The 22,631-nt window shown below is 42.6% G+C and overlaps 1 protein-coding gene across 1 annotated transcript; it reads right to left on the bottom strand.

Annotated features, from left to right (window-relative positions):
* Positions 1 to 773: 773 nt before the first annotated feature.
* Positions 774 to 19,097, bottom strand: LOC121277102 (transient receptor potential cation channel subfamily M member 3-like). The gene is made up of 6 exons (XM_041186112.1): positions 19,022 to 19,097; positions 16,195 to 16,399; positions 13,016 to 13,229; positions 9,007 to 9,131; positions 6,697 to 6,868; positions 774 to 952 (listed from the first exon to the last, which is right to left on the bottom strand). The coding sequence occupies exons 2-6, from the start codon at positions 16,378 to 16,380 to the stop codon at positions 774 to 776; spliced, it is 876 nt and encodes a 291-aa protein (XP_041042046.1). The 5' UTR covers positions 16,381 to 16,399; positions 19,022 to 19,097.
* Positions 19,098 to 22,631: the final 3,534 nt, after the last annotated feature.

Here is a 22,631-nt window from a genome sequence, read left to right as displayed (position 1 = left end):
CTTTCTTTGATTGCTGGACGCTTCCCCTGAGGGCCCCCAGCAATGCAGCCTTCTGCTGAAAGCTTCCCCATCTGGCAACGAGAGAGACTGCCGATCTGGCTGGCTCTTGGCAGGAAAGAGCGTTCAAAAAAATTCGGGAGTGCATCCACGTACACAGGATTTCCCAGTTCTTTCTTGCTGCAAACACACCCCCCATTCCAACCCAATAAATATCTGGGCCCTGAGCTCTGTTGTAGTACAGGCACCATTTCTGCACACTAAATGCTGAGCAGTCGAATGGTTGCCGAGAATGACACGAGCATGCTATTCAACCCAACAAAGTCTTTGTCATTTGTTTCTCCCCTATACCAGCCATTGCATCTCATAGTGTTCATTCCCTGTTTCCTTCAACATCCCTCTTTTCATACACAGGAACCCATTCTCTGCAAACAAAAGGAATATGTTCAAGCCTTGCACCTTTTTTGGATTACTCGGGCACTTGGGGAGCCTATATTCACCCATTGCTTTCTCCATGGCAACGCCTCGGCCAATTGAAGTTTACATGTCAACCAGTCAGCACCTTTACTCCTGTAGTATAAATTGTTGTGATTGTTTGAAATTTGGCATTCTTGCATTTGTCCTGATGAGTGCAAGACAAAAAGCTTCAGCAACATGTCTCCTTTCAGCAATATTTAAGTTCTATATCACTAAGTGACTAGACCTCTTTTCCTTCAAGCAACTATATAATCCTCCGAATTGATAGTTTAAGATGAAAGCTATTTCTTTCTTGGCACTTACCCTCCATCCTCGGAATACTTGTGAGCGAAAGCGAGGATATCTGAAGCCCGCCCGCTACCATCGCAGACTACCACAGGCACGGGAGGGGTGTCTCGCAGGTATTCCAATACAATGGAAATTACGTTGGGCCCACCTTCCACAATGAGCGCCACCACTGGAACGCCCTGTCCAATCCCTGGAGAAAGACACCAGGTCGAGAGGCAAGGTCAAGGAGCCAAAGTGCATCAAACTGCCTATCACATAGTTAAGTCAAATCTGGAATGCCAGCTGTGGTTCAGTAGCTAGTATGATTGCCTTTGAGTCACAAGGGTGTAGATTCAAGTCCCACCCCAGAGACTTGAGCACAAACCTCTAGAGTTTCCTAGAGCATTACTGAGTGAGTGCTGCAGTGATAGGGTGCTGTTTTTCAGATGAGCTATTTGAATTGAGATCATATTTACCCTTTTAGGTGGATGTAAGCTATTCTGAAGCATTTTTTCAAAGCAGAGCGGTGGAGCTTTCCCTGGTGTCTTGGCCAATATGTATTCCTCAGCCAACAGATTACACTTTCTCACATTGCTGTCAGTGGGATCTTGCTTTGTGCAAATTGGCCAACACGTTTTCTACTTTACAATGACTTCACTTCATTAGTTGTGGGCTTTAGGGTCATATCATATCATTCTATGTAATGATACAATATTTATCATTAGATTAACTGATGATATCCTAATAGGATAAATGGCTGAGTGTATTGTAACTGCTTCATTAATAACATGTATGATTTGCTCAAGCAGAGCAAAAGTAATGTTGCAGCCTCTTTACACAGGAGGCTGAATTTCAAGCGGCCTGACATTCTAACTCAGGAACTGGGGGGGCCAACTTTCCGAGCACACGCTGTGTCTCTGGGCACTCAGAAAATCAGCCCTTTAATGGGATAATTCTGTGCTTCCACTGGGAAGCTGCACTTGCAGGGAGTACAGAATGAAGAATACTGGTAATAAACGTTTTGCATCCTGAGTTTTGAATTTACATATTTATTTGACAAGGGTATTAAGGGTTACTGAGAATTGAGGTAGGTTAATAGAGTAGAGATACAGATCAGCCATGATGTAATTGAATGGTGGAACAGTCTCAAGGGGCTGAAAGGCCTCCTCCTCTTCCTATGCCCATTATTGTTGCCTTTGGTTTTAACTCTAATAGTTAATGGCTTGACCCAGTTGCCCATGAAGTGCTTGTATTTATTTTTGAATTGAACTGGGAATGTGTCTAACTTCAGAGAAATCTCGAAAGCACATTTAAATATTTACATATCACTTCTGACCATTTTGAAAGGCATGGTCCTTAATCGTGAGAGATAATGAAAGAATGACTTGCATTTAAAAAGTGCCTTTCACAGCCTCAGGACATTCAAAGCACTTTACAGCCAATGAAGTATTTTTGATGTGTAGTTGCAGTTGTAATGTGGGTAGAATGGTAGTGAATATGTGCACAGCAAGATCCCACAAATAGCAATGCAGTAATGACCAGATGATGTGTTTTAGTTATGTTGGTTGAGGGATAATTAACAAAGACATTATAATAAATTTTGCTTCTTCTTGGATGCCAGAGAAACCGTGCAAATAATTCCATTCATAGATTAAGCCCTTAATTTTGGGTACAATTGAAATACAATGCAGTGTGTTTTGTTTTACAGACAAATTTCAGGAACTAACAAATGAATTATACAACCAGGGCTGTCAAATGCAAACTAAAGTCAATGGACATAGTATGTTGTTATAGCTTGTTGCTAACAGCAGACCATCGCATTAAAAAGCTTCCTCATATCGCACAGAACAATAGGCTCGAATTGAAAAGCATGTTCAATAATTCCCATCCTTAAAAATAGTAAAAAATGCATTTCTCCTCAAAGCATTATCATTTAAATTTATGAGCTAAAATTATGAGTGCTGTAAATCTAAAGTAAAACTGCCTGAAATCCACAATATGTCCAAATACATCTGAAGAATGTAGACAGATTAACTTTCTCAGTGGACACCTTTCATCAGAAGAGTCTGTAGCTTCACCTGAATCCCTGATGTGTTTTCTTCTTGTGTTGTATTGTATTCAACAATAACCTGCATTTATATAGCACCTTTAATAATAAAATATCCCAAGATGCTTCACAGGAGCATTATAAAATAAAAGTTGACACTGAGCCACACCAGGAGAGATAAGGAGACAGGCCACCAAAGGTTTGGTCAAAAAGGTGGGTTTTAAGGTGTGTCTCAAAGGAGAGGAGGGGAAGAGAGGTGGAGAGATTCAGAGGCGCAATTTCAAGCTTGGGCTCCACGTGGCTGAAGACAAAGCTGGAGCAAAGAAAATTGGGGATGCACAAAATTGCAGGAGCCCGGGTGTTTCTGAGGGATGTAGGGCCAGAGGTGGCTACAGAGATAAGGAACAGGCGAGGCCATGATGGGATTTGATAACAAGAATGAGAATTTTAAAATTGGGGCACTGGAGGCAAAGGGGTAATGTGTGCACTAGACTTTTTGGTGAGTTAGGGTACTGTCTCCAGAGCATTCAATAAACAATTCACAATATACATAATTCACAGCCTAGGTACATCAAATTACTGATTAGGTGCGAATTGCATTACATGGAATTTACAGCACCAAACAGGCTGCATACGAGTCTTCTCCCACCCCTCTTCAACTCAGCCTATCGTCCCATCCTTCTAATCTTTTTTCTCCCTCATAGGCTTATCTAGCTTCCCCTTAAATGTATCTATACTATTTGTCTCAACTATTCGATGTGTGATAGTGAGTTCCACATTCTCACCACTCTCAGGGTAAAGAAGTGTTCCTGAAATTCTGATTGGATTTATTAGTCACCATCTTATGGGCCCTTGCTCTAGTCTAGTCCAAAACTGTAAATATCACCTCTTCAATTATCTTATCAAACCTCTTCATTATTTCAAAAACTCCTATCAGGTCAACCCTCAGTTTTCTCTTTTCTAAAGAAAAGATCTCCGGCCTATTTAATTTTTCCCAAGCAGTATAACTTCTCAGACTGGGTATCATACTTGCAAATCTTTCTTGGGTCTTCTCCAGTGCCTTTAAAAGTCCTATTTATGACATAAAACCGAGGATTGTGGACAGTATTCGAAGTGTGCTCTAAACTAAGATCGATAAAAGTCTAACTTAATTTATTTTATCTACTTTCAGTTCTACCCCAGTGCCTGGCTTTATTAATCATGTATTATGTGACCCATATCCTATTGATTGCAGGGTTGTATAGCAGCACATTTCTATTATTTTGACCACACTACAATTAGAAGAAATTAAATTCACAGAAAAATGTCATTTGCTTCACACTTTTTAAGTGTAATACTGTAGCTGACTAAGCATTTCTTCCTGCTTAGACACACACTCGGCTTCGTGCCAGCCTTTCAGAACCAAAAATAAACTGCAGGAAGAGAGAGAGAGAGAGAGAGGAAATAAAACTACCAGCCGTCTTATTCAAAGACAGAAAGCAGGTGAACTGCTTGTTGGAATGAGACATCGAGGCTCCATTGGACCAACAAATCTCGGGTGCCACCTCTGTTTGAATGAAAAGCTATGTAAACACATTACAGTCACGCTGCAGGTGGAGTCAGGAGTCACACACGGATCAGTGGCTGACAAATAGTAAATTTAATTCCAGTGGAACAGTCAGTGGGATGCCGTTGATGACTGTTGAACATCCCTTTGCATTCCCAGCCCCTTCATATACTCCCAGGCATAGGATGACAAAGGGAAGCCCACAGGTCACATGGGTTAATGGCTACAGCACCACAAACTAGAAGAAAGGAAGAACTTGCATTTACATAGCACCTTTCACAACCTTAGGACATCCCAAAGTGCTTTACAGCAAATTAATTGCCTCTGAATTGTAGTCACTGTTGTATTGTAGGGAAACAGAGCAGCTAAATTGCTAGATCCCACACAGTGAGAACTCGGGGCACAATTTAAAAATAGGGGAGCTCCCATTTAAGGCGGAGATAAGGAGGAATTTCTTCTCCTATAGGGTCATTAGGAGTTCTCTCCCTAGTGAGCAGTGGAGGCTGGGTCATTGAATATATTCAAGGCTGAGTTAGATAGACTTTTGATTGACAAATGAGTCAAGGGTTATGGGAAACAGGCATAAAAGTGGAGTTAAGGCTATATCAGATCAGATCTTATTCACTGGCACAGCAGGCTCGAGGGAATGACTATGGCCTACTCCTGCTCCTAACTCTTGTGTTCTTGTGAGAGAACTCCTGTGCTCTTCATTAAATAGAGCCATGGGATCTTTTATGTCCACTGTTGGACAGCCTAAAAACTTATAGCACAGAAGGAGGCCGTTCAGCCCATAGTGGCTGTGCCCAGCTCTTTGAAAGTGCTAGTGTCACATATCCCCACTTTTTGTCCGTATTCCTGCAAGTTCTTCATCTTTGAGTGTCTGTCCAACTCCCTTTTAAAGTGATATATGCAATCAGCTTCCACCAGCTTTTCAACTCGAGTGTTATGATCCTAACAATCCTCTGTGTGAAAGAATTTCTCAGCATCTCCCCTTGAGATCTTTGGCCAATGATTTTAAATCTATGAACCCTCATTATTGATTCACTCACCCCTCTATCAAACCCTATCATCATTGTGAAAACCTCTATTAGGTCCCCACTTAACATTCTCTCTTCCCACGAGAAGAGTCTTAACCTTTGCAACCTCCCCTCATAACTGAAGTTCCTCATTACTCATTAATGTCTTGGTAAACCTCCTTTGCTCCCTTTCTAAGATGTTAACATCTTTCCTGAAATGTATTGCCCTGAATTTTTCACAGTCCTCCAGTTGAGGCCTAACCAATGATTTACAAGGTTATAGCATGATCTCTTTGTTTCTATCTTCTATTCCTCTATTATGCGCCCAAGTAAGTATGCTTCTAGAGAGTTATGTGTTGTACAGCATGGGGAGTGAACAGTCTATTTTCTTTGTACCTTGGAGCAACAGGCTTTACAAGAGAAACAGGATGACTTTAAGACATTGCAAGAAGGAAAGAGTGGTTTATCTTCTGATTTTATTCTGTGTGTTATGTACAAGACATAAGAACATAGGAATTGGAGCAGAAATAGACCATATGGCCCCTTGAGCCTTACCATTTGATAAGGTCATGGCTGATCTGATTGTGGCCTTAACTCCACTTTCCTGCCTGTCCCCCCCCTTAGCCCTCAGTTCCCTTATAGATCAAAATCTGTCTAAAAATATTCATGAAAATATTCAATGAACCAGCCTCTACTGCTCTCTGTGGAATAGAATTCCAACCACTAACAGCCCTCTAGAGAAGAAATTTCTCCTCATCTTTGTCTTAAATTGCAAGAGCCTTTGCAAGGAAATACTTGGCAGTAATGATGCCAGACAGGGGCGAGTGAAGTATAACTTTGATTTGCTCTGCGCACATTTGTAGAGAATTTAAAAGTTGGGTTACAAAGAAAGTGGCAAACAATTTTATATCACAATGTACAAAAGAAATCTTCCCATGTGAGGTTCAGAGAAAGTATACACTAACTACAACTTGCATTTAGTGTTGTAAAACGTCACAAAGTGTCTCTCACTTGGTAAAAGAGGTAGGCTTTAGGGACATCTAAAGGAGGAGAGAGAGGCAGAGAGATATCAGAAAGGCATTCCAGAGCTTAGGACCAAGGTAGTTGAAGGCATATCTGCCAATTGTGGGTGGTAAGAAGTCAGAATTGGAGGGTGACAGAGGTCTTGGAGGGTTATCGGGCTGAAGAACATTATAGAGATAGGGAGGGAGGTGAAGCTATGGCGGGGTTTGAAAACACGGATGAAGGCAGTGGCTGTGCCCTGTGAAGAGAACTGTTAGCCCTGAACACTTGTAGCCTCTGCTCGAGCGATTTCTAAAAATCTGTCTCCTTTTTGAAGTACTCACTGGTGTTAATCTTCTGCAGGGAGATGTGCTTCTCCAGTTGCCTCCGCAACTTCACCTCCGCTCCATATTTTCCAGTTGTGCCATTGTCAGCCAGTATGAAATGTGAATGCATGCTGTTCAACACAGTCAGCTTGCTCAAGGGGTTGGACATTGTTTGATATGGTCGGACCACCTGTGTGAAGACAAGTTTAGCAACAACAACAACTTGCAGTTACTCAGTGCCTCTAACATAGTAAGCAAAGTTTTTCACAAGAGTCTTACCAAACATAATTTTACACTGAGCCGCATGAGGAGATATCAGTTCAGGTGACCAAAGACTTGGTCAGAGAGGTAGGTTTTAAGGAGAAGAGAGAAGTGTATAAAATGCTGGTTGGGCCACAACTGGAGTACTGTGTGCAGTTCTGGTCACCTCATTATAGGAAGGATGTAATTGCACTGGAGAGGGTGGAGAGGAGATTTACCAGGAGGCTGCCTGGGCTGGAGGCTCTGAGCTATGAGAAAAGATTGGATAGGCTGGGGTTGTTTTCCTTGGAGCAGCGAAGGTTGTGAGGGGTCTTGATAGTGGTGTATAAGATTATGAGGGGCATAGATAGGGTAGAAAGGAAAGCACTTTTTCCATTAGTAGAGGGGTCAATAACCAGGGGGCATAGGTTTAAGGTAAGAGGTAGAAGGCTAAGAGGGGAGTTGAGGAGAACTTTTTTGACCCAGAGGGTGGTAGGAGTCTGGAACTCATTGCCTGAAAAGGTGGTTGAGTCAGAAACTCTCATAACATTTAAGAAGTATTTAGACATTCACTTGCATTGCCATAGCTTCCAGGGCTATGGGCCAAGCTCCGGAAAATGGGATTAGTGTAGTCAGATTTTTGTTGACCAGCATGGACACAATAGGCCGCATGGTCTCCTTCTGTGCTGTAAATGTCTATGAGTCTATAAATAGTGAAGCAGAGAGATGTAGGGAGGAAATTCCAGAGTTAAGGCTCAGGCAGCTGAGGGCACAACCAACATTGAGTGATTAAAATGGGAGATGCTCAAGAGGCCAGAACGAGAGGAACACAGATATCTCAGAGGGCTGTCCTTTTGGAGGAGATTACAGAGGTAGGGTATCCTGATTTCTAACACCTGTTACTTTTTCATTGACACAATGAGGACAAAGCAAACCAGGGCTGTTGGTTATAATGACAAGTGGAAATGAATTAATATAGTTTGCATCAAAGCAAAGAACTATCCTGTACAATACAGTCTTTAGCAGTTAGTATATTAGAATAAAGATCAGTTTAATACATCAGTTTAATTTTCTGTATTCCAGCAAAGATCCTGCTGGTCACTATTCTATAGTCATTAATAGAAAACTTAATCATAACACCAAGTTCAAGTTCAGGTAGGGTTTTCACAATTCTGGACCGTATCTAGGATTACAGTCCAAACAATCAGTATCGAAGGCATGAATATCCTCCATATCTCAATATGAATCAGGGTTACAGTCATTTTATTCTAGCAAGGTGAACTGTGATTTTGTGTATGCCAAATTGACTCACATTAGTAATCTTCCACCAGCAGAACAGAAACACATCATTTTATCTGTCCTTATACATTTTGCTAGTAGATTCATGATAAGAGTTCAACAGCACAAAACAAATCTCCACCAATTGGATTTTTGGAAATGTGGGTATATTTCATAAAATCTTCAAGGTAATTTCAATGCAGAGCAATGTGATCCTGGGATTATGTTAAAAAACTAATTCAATTTCGCTTTCTTCAAGGCAAAAATTCTTGACTGGAAGTATTTCAAAAAGATTATACAAAATCCAATTTATTCTTTGCTGATTTTAAACCCAAAGGGATATAATTTTCTCAGGTTTTTTATTACTTCATGCATTTTATAGCTGTTTTAAATATATGGTAAAACTGGTCTAGAATACTTCCAGTATAGGCTAAGGTTCTCTTTATATACAATAGCATTTCCCAATATGGGCTTTCAGTATTCAGGTTAACGGGATCCAAGCTGGGTTGATGAAGCTGGAACCAAGAGACAGAGCTTTTCTTTACTGCGAGAGTTTATTGACTTGTTCAGTTTCAGCTCTCCTCACACTCCCCAGTGTCCCAGCTGTCCCCTATTTATATGTGCTCAAAGACTATTAATCAATTAACATGCATCGCCTGTTTACTCTTAACCTTAACTATGTAATTGACATGCCATTAACAACTGGGACTGATTTCAGGTTTTTAATAACACTTATTTATATTAAGACATGCATTTTCTCATTGTAATACTTTCAGTTATACTAATGAGGAGGTAAGACATGATACCCACATCCTTCCCAATCAGATCTTCTTGATTCTCTACGATTCCCCATGGAGCGATGCCTATAATGCAGATCCTTCCTCTGGACTTTGAAGCATGGTCCTTCAGTGCATCTCCTACATGGCGAATGACCCCTAAAGATGAACCAATCAAATGTGACTGCAGCACCATTTCAGCTCATTGGCACAATGGAGTCCTCGTATTGACAATTATCTCTCGTACCAATTGCAACTGCAACTTGCATTTATACAGCACCCTTAACATAGTAAAACATCCCAAGGCACTTTTACAGGATTGTTTTCTGACAAAATTCAGCATCGAGCCACTTAGATAGGAGAGGTAATCAAAAGGTTGGTCAAAGTTGACACTTAAAATTTTGGTGTGCAAATGTTTGAATGTACCTCTTTACAAAAAATCCATTTGTAATTATTCAATATATTTCCCATTAGCTCTGTGCAACTCATGTTGGGATTCATTTGCTGGAATCCCATTCTTTTTTCACTGCCTGAATCTTTCTCCCTTCATCTCTCCTCCCAGGACCAGCACCTTAGATATCAGCTATTGACATCAAGTGTTCTAAGTGGCACTTTCACTTGGTTATATTATTTCCTGAGTCGCACTAAGGCAGAAATGACACTGACATTTACGCCGATTTCCACGCTGATCTTGCCCACAGGAATTTATGCCCAAATTTCCTGAGAAATGCATCAGCCAGAACATAAAAAACTGGCATAAAGTGAGTGGAAAGAAGGATAAACAATCACCGCCCCACGGAAGTGTGCAATATCTGCCTTCTTTATCTTAATAATATGGAAATTAAAGTTTGAATCAAAGCACCATTCATGTACGCTGAGCACAGTATGTTTAATAAATGCAAATCTGGAAGCTTTTATCTTTCTAGCATAACAGATCCTGATGCTGATGTAAAGGACTAGAAATTATTGTGTGTCTCAGTAAGGGTGAAATATGAAACAAGCCTGCTATAAGATGCCAGAAAGAGTGACAATGGGTTCTGCTGAGCCTAGGATTTGAGTGTGTAAATGCAGGAAGTTTGCATTTTTTGGTCTTTTGCTAGGTGGTGGGGTGGCAGGGGAAGTGTCTAATGTATTTGAGGAGATATTACCATTATTGATGTTTTGCATGTGGTTGCATGTGAATTGCTTTCTGGCTTAAAAAAAGCGCAACTCTACACTTTCGGCATGGGTTGTGTGAAAACTTATCAGGAAACTCTAGGCCATTGACTTAATCCCAAACTAGTCATTTCTGTACAATTTCATTATACTTCAATAACAAGAAAACCGCGATGACGTATAAACAAGGAACAGAAAGGATAGATGCACAGATAGATAATTGGATAGATGGATAGTGATAGATTGATAGATAAAGTTGTGATGAAATTAATGAAGGACAGAAAACAAAGAATATCACGGAAAGATAAGCAGGAAAAAGAATACTGCTCCAACAAACACTCAAGAAGCTCGACACTGTCCAGGACAAAACAGCCCACTTGATTGGCACACAAACCACCACCTTAACCATTCACACTCTACCACCAATGCATAGCAGCAACAGGGTGCACCATTTACAAGAAGCAATTGCAGCAACTCACCTTCCAAACCCACGACTGCTACCACTTAGAAGGATTAGGGCAGAAGGTGTATGGGAACACTGCCAGCTCCAAGTCACACACCGTTTCAACTTGGAATTATATCGCAGTTCCTTCACTGTCACTGGGTCAAAAGCCTGGAATTACTTCCCAAAGGAACATAAGAATTAGGAGCAGGAGTAGGCCATTCAGCCCATCAAATCTGCTCTGCCATTCAATAAGATCATGGCTGATCTGATTGTGACCTTAACTCCACATTCCCAAGGCCGCATAACCTTTGACCTCCTTGTCTATCAAAGACTGTCTAACTCAGCCTTGAATATATTCAATGATACAACCTCCAGTGCTCGGAGGGAAAGAGAATTCCAAACACAAACTACCCTCTGAGGGGAGGAATCGCTGCTCATCTCCTTCTTAAATGGGAGACCCATTATTTTTAAACTGTGCCCCTAGTTTCTCACAGCTTGTGTACTGTGTATCCTCCTCACAACTTGCTTTCCAACATAGCTTCATACCGTCAACAGTCAGTCCCTTCATCCAAGTCAGTAATATAAATCGTAAACAGTTGAGGTCGAATGACCTACTATTCTCCTATTCCCTATGTTTCTATGAAATGGCTGACGCATGCCACAGCTATCGTATTTTCCCATTCCTGTGTGTCAGCTATCAGACTGGACAGCATTTGTACCCTTGCCGATGTGCTGATTATCGAAATGTGCTAGGTGCCTGTGCGCAGGTTATACGCAGACTCTTTCTTGAGCCAACTTGGAATCTAAGCTCAAATGCCATTCTCTTAGCACCTGAAGATTGAAGTCTGATGACTGTGAGAAGCAGCAGATAGCCCAGGCTGATTGTATAATGACAGCGACATGTGTGCCCAGTCATCTGCTCCTGGCAATGGCTCCCAATGTGCTGTCCTCACTTTGCAGCCCACACCCGCAGCAGTGAGGCTGTCTATGCAGCTATCAGGCCTGGGGGACTTGTCAGCCTGAAGTTCCATTAGTTTTCCCATTGTTTTTTCTCTAGTGATTGTGATTGTTTTAGGTTCCTCCCTCCCTTTTGCCCCTTGATTTTCCACTATCCTTGGGAGGTTTTTGTGTCTTCTAGATATAGACAGGTTAGGTGAGTGGGCAACAAGGTAGAGTATGATTATAGGAAATGTGACGTTATTCACTTTGGTCATGAGAATAACAAAGCTGAATATTTTTTAAAAGATGCGAAACCTGTAAGTGTTGACGCTCAAAGAGACTTGGGTGTGCTGGTCCAAGGAATGCAGAAGGTTAGCATGCAGGAGCAGCAAACAATTAGGAAAGCAAATGGCATGTTCCCCTTTATTGTAAGGGGGCTAAGGGTGCAAGAACAAAGAAGTCTTGCTACAGTTATACGGGGTTTTGGTGAGATCACATCTGGAATACTGTGTACAGTTTTGGTCTCCACATTTAAGAAAGGATATACTTACATTGGAGGCGGTACATCGAAGGTTCACTAGATTGGTCCCTGGGGTCCCATCTAGTCCTGTGATGAAAGGCTGAGTAAATTGGGTTTATATTCTCTGGAGTTTAGAAAAATGAGAGGTGATCTCACTGAAGCCTACAAAACTCTGAAGGGGTTTGATAGGGTGGACGCCGAGAAATTGTTTCCACTGGTCAGAGAATCTAAAACACGGGGACACAGTCTCAGGATAAGGGGCAGTTCATTTGGGATTGAGATGAGGAGAAATCACTTCATTCAAAGGGTTGTGAATCTTTGGAATTCTCTAGCTCAGAGGGTTGTGGTTGCTCTGTTGATGAATCCATTTAAGGCTGGGATAGATTTTTGTCTCTCAGCGAATTAAGGGATATGGAAAGTGGGCAGGAAAGTGGAGCTGAAGCCCAGCATGATCATATTGAATGGCAGAGCAGGTTCAATGGGCCATGTGGACTATCCTTTCTCCTATTTCTTATGTTCTTATGTTCTTAAGACAGTTGCAAAATACTTGTTTCCTAACAGCACTGTGGTGTACCTACAACACGTGACCTACAGTGGTTCAAAAAGATGGCTCACCATCACATTCTCAAGGGCAGTTAGGGATGGGCAATGTATGTGCTGGTCCAGCTAGCAATCCCATGAATGCAAAGAGGGAAATGGAATAGCTGCAAAATGAAGAGTCAAGAGAAAGAAAAATTGGAGCTGGAGAGAGCGCCAAGACCCAGATACAAAACTAACAGCAGAGGCAGAGAGTGAAGGAGAAAGACAGAGGGAATTAAAGACATTTAGCAGTAAGGTTTAGCTTCTATCACAGGCAGAAGGGCACTGTTAATGGTTGAGGCAATAATCTACTTTTAACAAGGCTGCATTGAAACTTGTGCAGTAGAAATTTGAAACAAAATTCATTGTTAAATATTGAGAAAGAGAATCAAAAGGATTCTTTACCTGTGTTCACACCTCCAGTGAATATCCAAGCCCCTGTTGTCATTGCTGCTTTAATCAGACCCTTTCCAAATACTTGCTTGAGTTTAGGTTGGAGCTCAAAGTTTTGGAGCCCCCCATGAATGGAGATCAGTAGCTTCGGGAGGTCCAGTTGCCATTCCTTTGTCATTAGATGTAAGAGGAGATCAGGCTTTGTGTCAAATGAAACACGCACATACTATACCAGAAATGGGAAGAAAAGGAAAAAGTCGTTACAAAATTGTTACCTTTCCCATCTTCACTGCTTTCTGACTTTACTGAGCGTTTATTGAAGTACTGAGAACAGATTGGCAACATCTACCCTTGATGATATAGTCAAGGTGATAGTTTTCAGGGGCTGAAAACTTGGGAACAGAACTTTAATAGTTTTGAGTTGTGGTATGGTTTCATAGTTTGTGTAGTTAGGTATGAGGCTCTAGTGGCAAGATGGCCCAGTGGGAGAATTCACATCTCTGAGTCAGAGGGTTATGAGGGACAGCTCTTGACAGAGCACATCGTCGAGGCTGTGACTTTACTAAAGTATTGAGGTGGCAGGTGTTCAGGAGTGATACTAAATCATCCATGTGTTAAGATGGGCAAAATTTGAGGAAAACTAGGAAAGTTCTCCAGTTTTTCCAGTAATTTCTTGATTGGCAACTCTGGGTGGGCGGGACTTCTGCCCCTGGGATCCTGATCCTGGGGAAAGACCTGCAGCTGGCCTGTCAACTGCCTGATTGGCATGTATTACAGGCAGGCCTTCCCAGAAGGATGCAAAGCAGGTGTCGCCAGCTCTCCAGCGGTCGGCCAAGATCCTTGTCACTGGCTCAAGACTCTGCTGAATATATGGGGGAACTGCAACTTGTAGACCTAAGAATTATTTTCTCATTCCATTAGCTTCTAATGTTCTTAATAAACTCAGCATTAGTCACAAGAAAAATGTGGCAGCTGCCAGGACATCAGTCAAAGTGTTCATGTAGGGCCTTGGTGACACCACACCTGGAGTACTGAGTGCTGTTTTGGTCTCCTTACTTAAGGAAGGACATACTTTCCTAGAGGGAGTGCAGTGAAGATCCACTAGACGGGCTCCTGTGATTGTCCAACGATTGTCCTAGGATGTCCTGATTGAAAGATGTGAAATTCTTAAGGTATTTGACAGGGTAGATGCTGAGAAGTTGTTTCCCTGGCTGGGGAATCTAGAACATGGGGTCACAGTCACAGGATAAGGAGTTGGCCATTTTGGACTGAGAGGGTTGTGAGTGTTTGGAATCCTCTACCACAGAGAGCTGTGAATTCTCCATCATTGAGTATATTTAAGACAAAGATCGACTGGAATGAGAAAATAATTCTTAGGTCTACAAGTTGCAGCTCCCCCACATATTCGGCAGTGTCTTGTGCCGGTGACAAGGGTTTTGGCCGACAGCTGGAGAGACGGCAACACCCGCTTTGCATCCTTTTGGGAAGGCCTGCCTGTAATTTTTGCCAAACAGGCAGTTGACAGGCCAGCAGCAGGTCTTTCCCCAGGATCAGGATCCCAGGGTCGGAAGTCCCGCCCACCCAGAATTGCCAATCAAGAGGCTGGCAGCTCTTTTGGATGGCAGTGCCACCAGAAAGCTGGTGGCTTCTGTTGGAACAACACCCATCTAGGACCTAGGACCCAGTCCGCAGGTGAGGAATGGCAGAAGGGGTTCATGGGGCAGGGGTCGGGGGTGTAGGGTTGCCAACTGTGATTAAATGCAATCCTGGAGGTTTCATCACATGACTTGCCCTCACGCTCCAGCCATTCGTCGGCCAACACATCCATCCTTGTGACATACTGCCTTCCTACGCCAATTGGAAACCAAAAAGACTCATTTCCCAATAGGATGATGCTTGACTGCTAATCATCAGCCTTTTCTCCCCATTTTCAATATTTTCATATCTGGTAAAGTGAAATGTTCAAACAAAATTTAAAATCAGCTATATTTTTTATTGTCCCAATGATTCTTTTCTCCAAGGTTGTACACTACAACGTCTTGGAGATTGATCCTGGGGTCTCCGGGCCAATCCTAGAGGTTTGGCAACCCTGGTCAGCAGCAAGGGCAGGGGTTTTGCCCTCAGTGGGCACCCCCTTTCCCAATGCCAGGGCCCTTAATCAGGCACTGAGTGCCTTTGAGTGAGGGACTCCCCACCATCCCCAAACTGCACCTCGGGTTTGGCTTGTTGTGCCGTATGGTGAGCCTCTCACCTGCCGCTGGGTTAATACCAGCAGCGGCAGGATGAGACCCTTTTATTAACCATTAATTGGCCACTTAAGGGCCTCAGTTGACACTGGGGCTGGAAGGCAATGTGTCTTCCTGCCATGGACTTAATTGGGGTGGAGGGGGGGAAGGTGGCAGTGCCCCCTGTCACCAAACCCACCGCTGTGGAGGGCACAAGATTCCATCCATAGTCTTCAGGGGAGATTCATCTCAATTTATTAAGGGTGTTCTCCTCCTGTTCTCTTTGGAAAAACAAAGACTTGCGTTTATAAAACTTCTTTCACAACTGCAGAATGTCCTAAAATGTATAACAGCCAAAGAAGTACTTTGAAGTGTAGTCACTGTTGTGATAAAGGAAATGCCAATTTGCAAACACAACCAGCAACGTGATAGTCTGTACTTGTGATGTTATTTGAGGGATAAACATTGACCAGTACACAGGGGTGTGAAGTCCCCTGCTCTTATTTTAAATAGCACTATGGGATGTTTGACATTCACCTGAGAGGGCAGACAGGGATTTGATTTAACATCTCATTTGAAAGACAGCACCTCTAAGGGTGCTGCACTCTCTCAATACTGCACCAAGAGCGTCAGTCTGAGCTTTATGTTGAAATCTCTGGCATTGGACTTAAACTCACTAATGCCCTGACCGAGAGGTAGGAGAGTGCTATCCACGGAGCTAGAATGGACCCTCTCGTTGCAGTCCTGCAGTGGTTCAAAAAGGCAGCTCACCACCACCTTCTCAAGGGCAATTAGGGATGGGCAATAAATGCTGGCCCGGCCAGAGAAGCCCACATCCCATGAATGAATAAAAAAAATCCAGTTAACCAATGCCAAGAATTAACGTTTGCATTACATCCAGCGACCAACGCCCCTCAGCACAAACATAGCAGGATCTTTAGAGAACATCAAAATGGTCCTTGTTACCATGGCTTTGTTGGAGTGCCCTCCTCCCTGGAATTCAATTGTCCCAAAGGCATCTGTTGGGCTGAGCTGTGTGTGTTTGCTGATGGACCACTTCTCCGAGTGCAAGTCATTCTTCACGATTCTGCTTTCAATACTTTCATTCTGACTGATGGAAATAACTGGAGGCAATCCAACATGTTGACCCATTAGTCGCCCGCAACAACACCTGCCATAGAAAAAAAACAAAGCCCAACTATGTCTTAGATTTCCTTTTCTTTAAACAAAATCAAAATCTGACAAGGCTCCATTTGGGACGCTCAGCTATACAATTTGATGAGTTGGATTTTACCATTTTCAGCGGTGTGGGGGATGTGGAAAGAGAGTGGTCTGCTCACTCCCGCTGTCTCAGCCCCAGTGAATCAAGTATCAGAGGACCAATTAGCAGCCGCTCGGCAGAAAAGCAGCCAGTTAGCAGTGTGAAGGGTTGCGGGGGGGCTCCACACCCAATTGGCGCCTAGGCAGGGACATCATGTGGGAGAGGGGTGATATCATATACAGGAGTTCAATCATGGCCACCAATTTCAATAAAGAAACCGCCCCACCCTCCCCCTCATCCTCTCCTTACTTCTTAAGTCAGGTTCAAAACTATGAATAAAGCCAAAAATCAGACAGAAGTTGCCACCTTCATCACCAGGCTCTGCTGCTACGTGCAGCCACTGTCACAAAGGAAAGCCTTTTCCTCCACCCTAGTGTCACCTCCTTATGCCCTAAAGATTACCCAGAACTCTTCCTGTTCGAAGTCTGAAAAATAGAGCGGGTAACAAAAAATTTGCACACGGTTGGGCTTTTAGAGTGCTCGCTAGCTCGTTAATTAGTTATTTCAAAATGGTGGAGGGGCTTCCGAATTCTGGACCTGTTTGACTTCTGTAAAATTAGAGACTGGCCTGGTGATGTCGGATTGCTGACCCAATATCACCACGCTCCACTGGGGTTGGGGGGGAGGGGCATGGCCTGCCTCTTTTGCGGATGTAAAATGCAGTCTTATGCCCTTTAATCCTTTACAGTGAAGAATCTAGATGGTCCCTGGATTTTACACTGAGCTCCCATCACACCGCAAATTAAGTGCCAAAGCAATCGAGGTATGAGGTTGTGAGTCCTCTCCGCTCAGGCCTTAATGTCCCAAAGCCCCTACTTCGTCAATGCTCCTTCCAGCTATAGCTATAGTGGTCCCAGTGCAATGCGGCCAGAATTTCCCCAGGGGGAGGTTGAGGGGATGGACAACTGGCAGGCTTCCGAGCTCTGGCAGGTTCCTGCCCCCTCCCCCACCCCACTCCCGCAGAGCTCACCCGGGATTGCTAATGACCTCCAACCCAGGGGAACACACTGGCGTTAAATAGTGTACTGGCAGTGATCGGAAAAGATTTCCTGTAATGGTAACAGAGATTGAATGAATACAGTTCTATGAAGAGTGGAGAGAAGCTGGGGTTGTTCTCCTTAGAGCAGAGAAGGTTAAGGGGAGATTTAATTCAAAATTACACAGGGGTTTGATAGTGTAGATAAGGAGAAACGCTTTCCACCGGCTGGTTGGTAATGATAGGCCACAGTTTTAAGATAACTGACAAAAAAAACAATTTAGGTGGCAAGAGGAGCCTTTTTATTAGGCAGCGATTTGTTCTGATCTGGAATACCTGAAAGGGTAGATTCATCAGGAAATCTATCAGGGAGATACTTCAAAAGGGAACTGGACAAATATGTGAAAAAGGGAAATTTTGCAGGGCTGTGGGGCAAGAACAGGGGGAGTGAGCTTAATTGAATCACACTTTCAAAGTGCTGGCACTGTTGTGATAAATAGAATGGATTCTTTTTGTGCTGTATGATAATGATTCTATAGCTCTTTACAGAGATCACATTACACTGCTGTCACAATTACCCCCGGAAGGTGGGGGCGGTGGGGTGGCCGGGGGGGGGGTGGGGGGGGGGTGTGGAGGGGAGGCGGGGGGGGGCGGGGGGTGCAGAATTGGCAGGCTTCAGCCTGCTGGCCATGAGTCCCATTGAGAATCCACCACGTAGTGTTAATGATCTCTGATCCAGAGGAATGAGCTGAGGTGATGGTGGGGTAGAAGCGGAAGGCCTGTCTCCTGGCTTGACCCTGTGGGGGCAGGAGGTGGATATATCAGCCCTCCCATCATTCACTGTGGAGCTATTAAAGCAGATCTCAATCCTATGTTCACTGGAGTTAGTGAACAGGAGGAGACAGGGATGCTGAGACCAGTTATACAGCAACAATAACCACAACTTGCATTTATATAGTAACCTTTAATATAGTAAAATAATGTCTCAAGGCATTTCATAGGAGCGTTATCAACCAAAATTCGGCTTTGAGCCACGGGAGATATCAGGTGTTGTATTATCACTGCTGATCACCATGTTATGTTATGGCGCCATTGCTGTGGAGTCTCAATTATGAGATCTTGAAATTCACATGTTTAAACATAAACTATTTATTGTTAATCTTTAATGTACAGACCACAGTTTACTGTCATGCATGGTGCTACTGCCATGTAGGTGTTTCCAGGGAGTTCCTTCTAGACTGTTACCATGTGACTCAATACATCATACCAAAGTTGGTGCTATTCTCTAGTCACATGTTAACCCTTGCTCTGCCGAGCACCTTTACTTTACATTACAATGGCATGCAGGCACATACAAACACCATACAACACAAGAGAGGGGACAAGAAGGAGGATTTTAACAATGAAAAAAGGGAGAAGTTAAAGTCATTTATTGCTGCTGGTTCTGTTCTCGAAAGCAAGCTGTATTCAATATACTATACCAACAAATTTATTACCTATGGTGGTCTTTGGTGCTTGGTATTATATGGACACATTCTCTCTTGCAAAATGCTCTCTCTATCCATGATTTCTGAGCCTGAGAAACATAGAAAGGGTAATATTTTAGTGCAATCAGCTACTGATGTAAAATTCAAGAGGAAAATTAGCTCGAGTATTGCTGAAAAGAGACATGCTGTCAAAGTTTTCTGTCTTGCACTCATCAGGACAATACTAACTTGGCTTTTCAAAACTTAAAAACATCAGATGTAACGATAGCTACAGAAGCTAATGGAAGAAACACTGGCCGGAATTTTTCATCCACCCTGTGGACCGGAAAATCCTGCCAGCGTGAAGGGCTGAGTAATTCAGGCCACTGCCTTCGAAAAGATGATGAATTTTAGATTTATTTCCAAAACAAATGCATCATCATGATTACTTTGCCTGGCTTCACGTGGAGTTGCAGAGGAGGCTGTAAACTTGGAAGAAACTGCAAACATAGGGAGAGATTTTCTGCTCAGGCACGCTGGGATATTTTTCTGCCACGATTTGTCCGTAATTGCCAAAAAAACCCAGAATTTTGAACTTAGGTTCAGCACAATTCAAGTTTCTGTGATGTCCTGCATTAGTTTTAAAAGCATTGCATTGGAGACAGACACAGCCCACAAACCTGGACAGGGTGAAGTAATCGGCCCGGTGAATTTCCACTAATTGTGCCCATTTCCTGGCCTTTGACGAGGCTCCAAAAGTTTATGTTGGTCCTTTTGTGCGTGAGAACAGTAATAGGCACCTTTCTAAACCTTTTGAATGTAATCTTTTCTTAGTTTACTTGGAACTGGATAAGAAAATGGCCCCAATTTAATTAGCAGACACTTATGTACATTTTTAAAAAGTTATTTTCAGTAATTTAAAATCAGGTAACTCACAACTACTGGATTGGCATTGCGACTTAAAATTAATATATTTTACGATATTCCCATTATCGGTCAAATTAATCAAACTGCACCAAGTTATCACTCTTAAATATATCAAGAAATAATTTCTAAGGCAAGTTTTTCAAAAATAATTACCTTTTAAAACATTATGCTGGCAGATTCTACTTCTGCAGATACACAAGTGAACTCGAGAGAAAGAAAGATTTAAAATGGGAGCTATTTCAAGCACAGTTTGAACGCTGGTGTATGCACTGTTTCATCATGCTCCAAAGATTATATCACACTAGATCTTGGCTAATCAAAGGAAGGCTATGCTGGTTTATTGATGCCATAGTCTTCATTCAGAGTCACAACCTTTTTATCCTTGTGCAGCCAACATTCAAAAAAAGTGAAGAAATTGTCAATGACATATACAGCATAGGAACAGGAGTAGACCATTTGGCCCATCGAGCCTACTCCGCCATTCAATTAGATCATGGCTGATCATCTATCCAATGCTACCCTCCTGCACTATCCCCATATCCCTTGATGTCATTAGTCTCCAGAAATCTATTGATTTCCCTCTTGAACATGCTCAATGATTGAGCTTCCACAGCCCTTCGGAGTAGAGAATTCTAAAGATTCACCACCTTCTGAGTGAAGAAATTTCTCCTCATCTCAGTCTTAAATGGCCTGCCCCTTATCCTGAGATTGTGTCCCCTGGTTCTAGATTCACCAGCCAGGGGAAACATCTTATCTACATTCAACTTGTAACACCCTGTAAGAATTTTGTAAGTTTCAACGAGGTCACCCCTCATTCTTTGAAATTCTAGGGAGTAGAGACCTAGTCTACTCAATCTCTCCTTATACAACTATCCCAGGGATTGATCTGGTGAATCTTCATTGCACTCTCTATGATAAGTATATCCTTCCTTAGATAAGGGGATCAAAGCTGTGTACAATACTCCAGGTGAGGTCTCACCAAGGAGGCTTTTTGTTTATTCATTCGTGGGGTCTGGGCGTCACTGGCTGGGCCAACATTTATTGCCCATCCCTCATCAACCACATTGCAGTGGGTCTGGAGTCACAAGTCAGCCAGACCAGGTGAGGATGGCAGTTTTCCTTCCCTAAAGGACATTAGTGAACCAGATGGGTTTTTACAATGCTTTCATAGTCATCATAAAACTTTTAATTCCAGATTTTTATTAAATTCAAATTTCACCATCTGCTATGGTTGGATTCAAACCTGGGTCCCCAGAGCATTACCCTGGGTCACTGGAATACTAGTTAATGAAAATACCACCATGCCACTGCCTCCCCTCCACCACAGCAAAACATCCTCACTCCTGTACTCAAATCCCCTCGTGATGAAGAGCAACATGCCATTTGCCTTCCTAACTGCTTGCTGCATCTGCATGCTAGCATGAACAAGGACCCTCAGGTCCCTTTGCACACCCCCACTTCCCAGCTTCTCACCATTTAAGAAATATTCTGCCTTTCTGTTTTTTCTACCAAAGTGAATAGCTTCGCACTTATTCACATTATATTCCATCTGCCATGTTCCAGCCCATTTACTTAGCCTGTCCAGGTCCTCTTGAAGCCTTCTTGCATCTTCCTCACAACGTACATTCCCACCCAGTTTGGTGTCGTCCGTAAGTTACAATTGGTCCCCACATCTAAATCATTTATATAGATTGTGAACAGCTGTGGACCTGGCACTGATCCCTGCAGTACTCTGCTAGTAACAGCCTGCCGCCCTGAGAATGATTTATTCCTATTCTCTACTTTCTGCCTGTTAGCCAATTCTCAATCCATACTAGTATATTTCCTGCAATCCCATGCACTCTAATTTTATTTACTAACCTCCTAGGTGGGACCTTATCAAAAGCTGTCTGAAAATCCAAATACACCACATTCACTAGTTCTCCTCTATCTATGCTACAAGTAACATCCTCAAAAAACTCCAACAAGTTTGTCAAATAAATCCATGTTGACTCCGCCCAATTTTACCATTCCTTTCTAAATGTCCAGTTATCACACCCTTTATAATGGATCCTAAAATTTTCCCCACTACTGACATCAGACTAACAGGTCGTTAGTTCTCCATTCTCCCTCTTCCTCCCTTCTTAAATTTTTAAAAATTATTCATTTACATGATGTGGGCACCACTGACTAGTGGGGTTACATTTGCAGATTAAATATTACTGGATTCCAGGCTTTCATGGGACCTGGAATGTAAATTGGCATTAACAAAGAAACAGATAAGTGGAACATGGTTGGCTAAAAATGCTTGGTGATCTATTAATTCATATCTTTACATTCACCCTTTACATTGACCCTTTAGTCGAGTAGCAAACTGAGGGTGAATTCTGTTGACTTGGTCTCAGTTGGGGTTGTTGTTCTTCGATATTGAAAGATGAAGAGGGAGAAAAAGAAAACTAACATCCCTCACAAGATGTTAATGAGTATCCCTATACCTGGCCTACATTATGTTTCACTAGGAGGAGGCCAGTTAGCACCACTAACCGCTTCCATTAATCAACTATATGCCATGGTTAACCTCTTAACTTCATTTACCTGCCTTAGATTTTGAACCCTTGATGGAATTTTGTTAAGGTATTAAGAAGTAAGGGTCAAAGGTGAGTATACAGAGTTAAGCTGTGCAAAACAATGTTAAGACATTAAATGCCCTCTTCCTGTTCCTATGTTCCTACAT

The sequence above is a fragment of the Carcharodon carcharias genome, chromosome 4, assembly GCF_017639515.1.
Source record: "Carcharodon carcharias isolate sCarCar2 chromosome 4, sCarCar2.pri, whole genome shotgun sequence".
Taxonomy (NCBI): domain Eukaryota; kingdom Metazoa; phylum Chordata; class Chondrichthyes; order Lamniformes; family Lamnidae; genus Carcharodon; species Carcharodon carcharias.
The sequence above is the reverse complement of the archived record's forward strand: the minus strand, read 5'-3'. Positions and strand labels throughout refer to the sequence as shown.

Bases quoted from the DNA above. Each gene is read 5' to 3' on its own strand.
- LOC121277102 (XM_041186112.1), bottom strand. From the start codon at position 16,380: ATGGGTCAACATGTTGGATTGCCTCCAGTTATTTCCATCAGTCAGAAT. The intron at 9,132-13,015 runs GTAAAGAATCCT...GTTCATCTTTAG, and splicing joins CACTGGAGGTGTGAACACAG to GGGTCATTCGCCATGTAGGA. The intron at 953-6,696 runs GTGAGTACTTCA...GTCTTTCTCCAG, and splicing joins CCTGCAGAAGATTAACACCA to GGATTGGACAGGGCGTTCCA.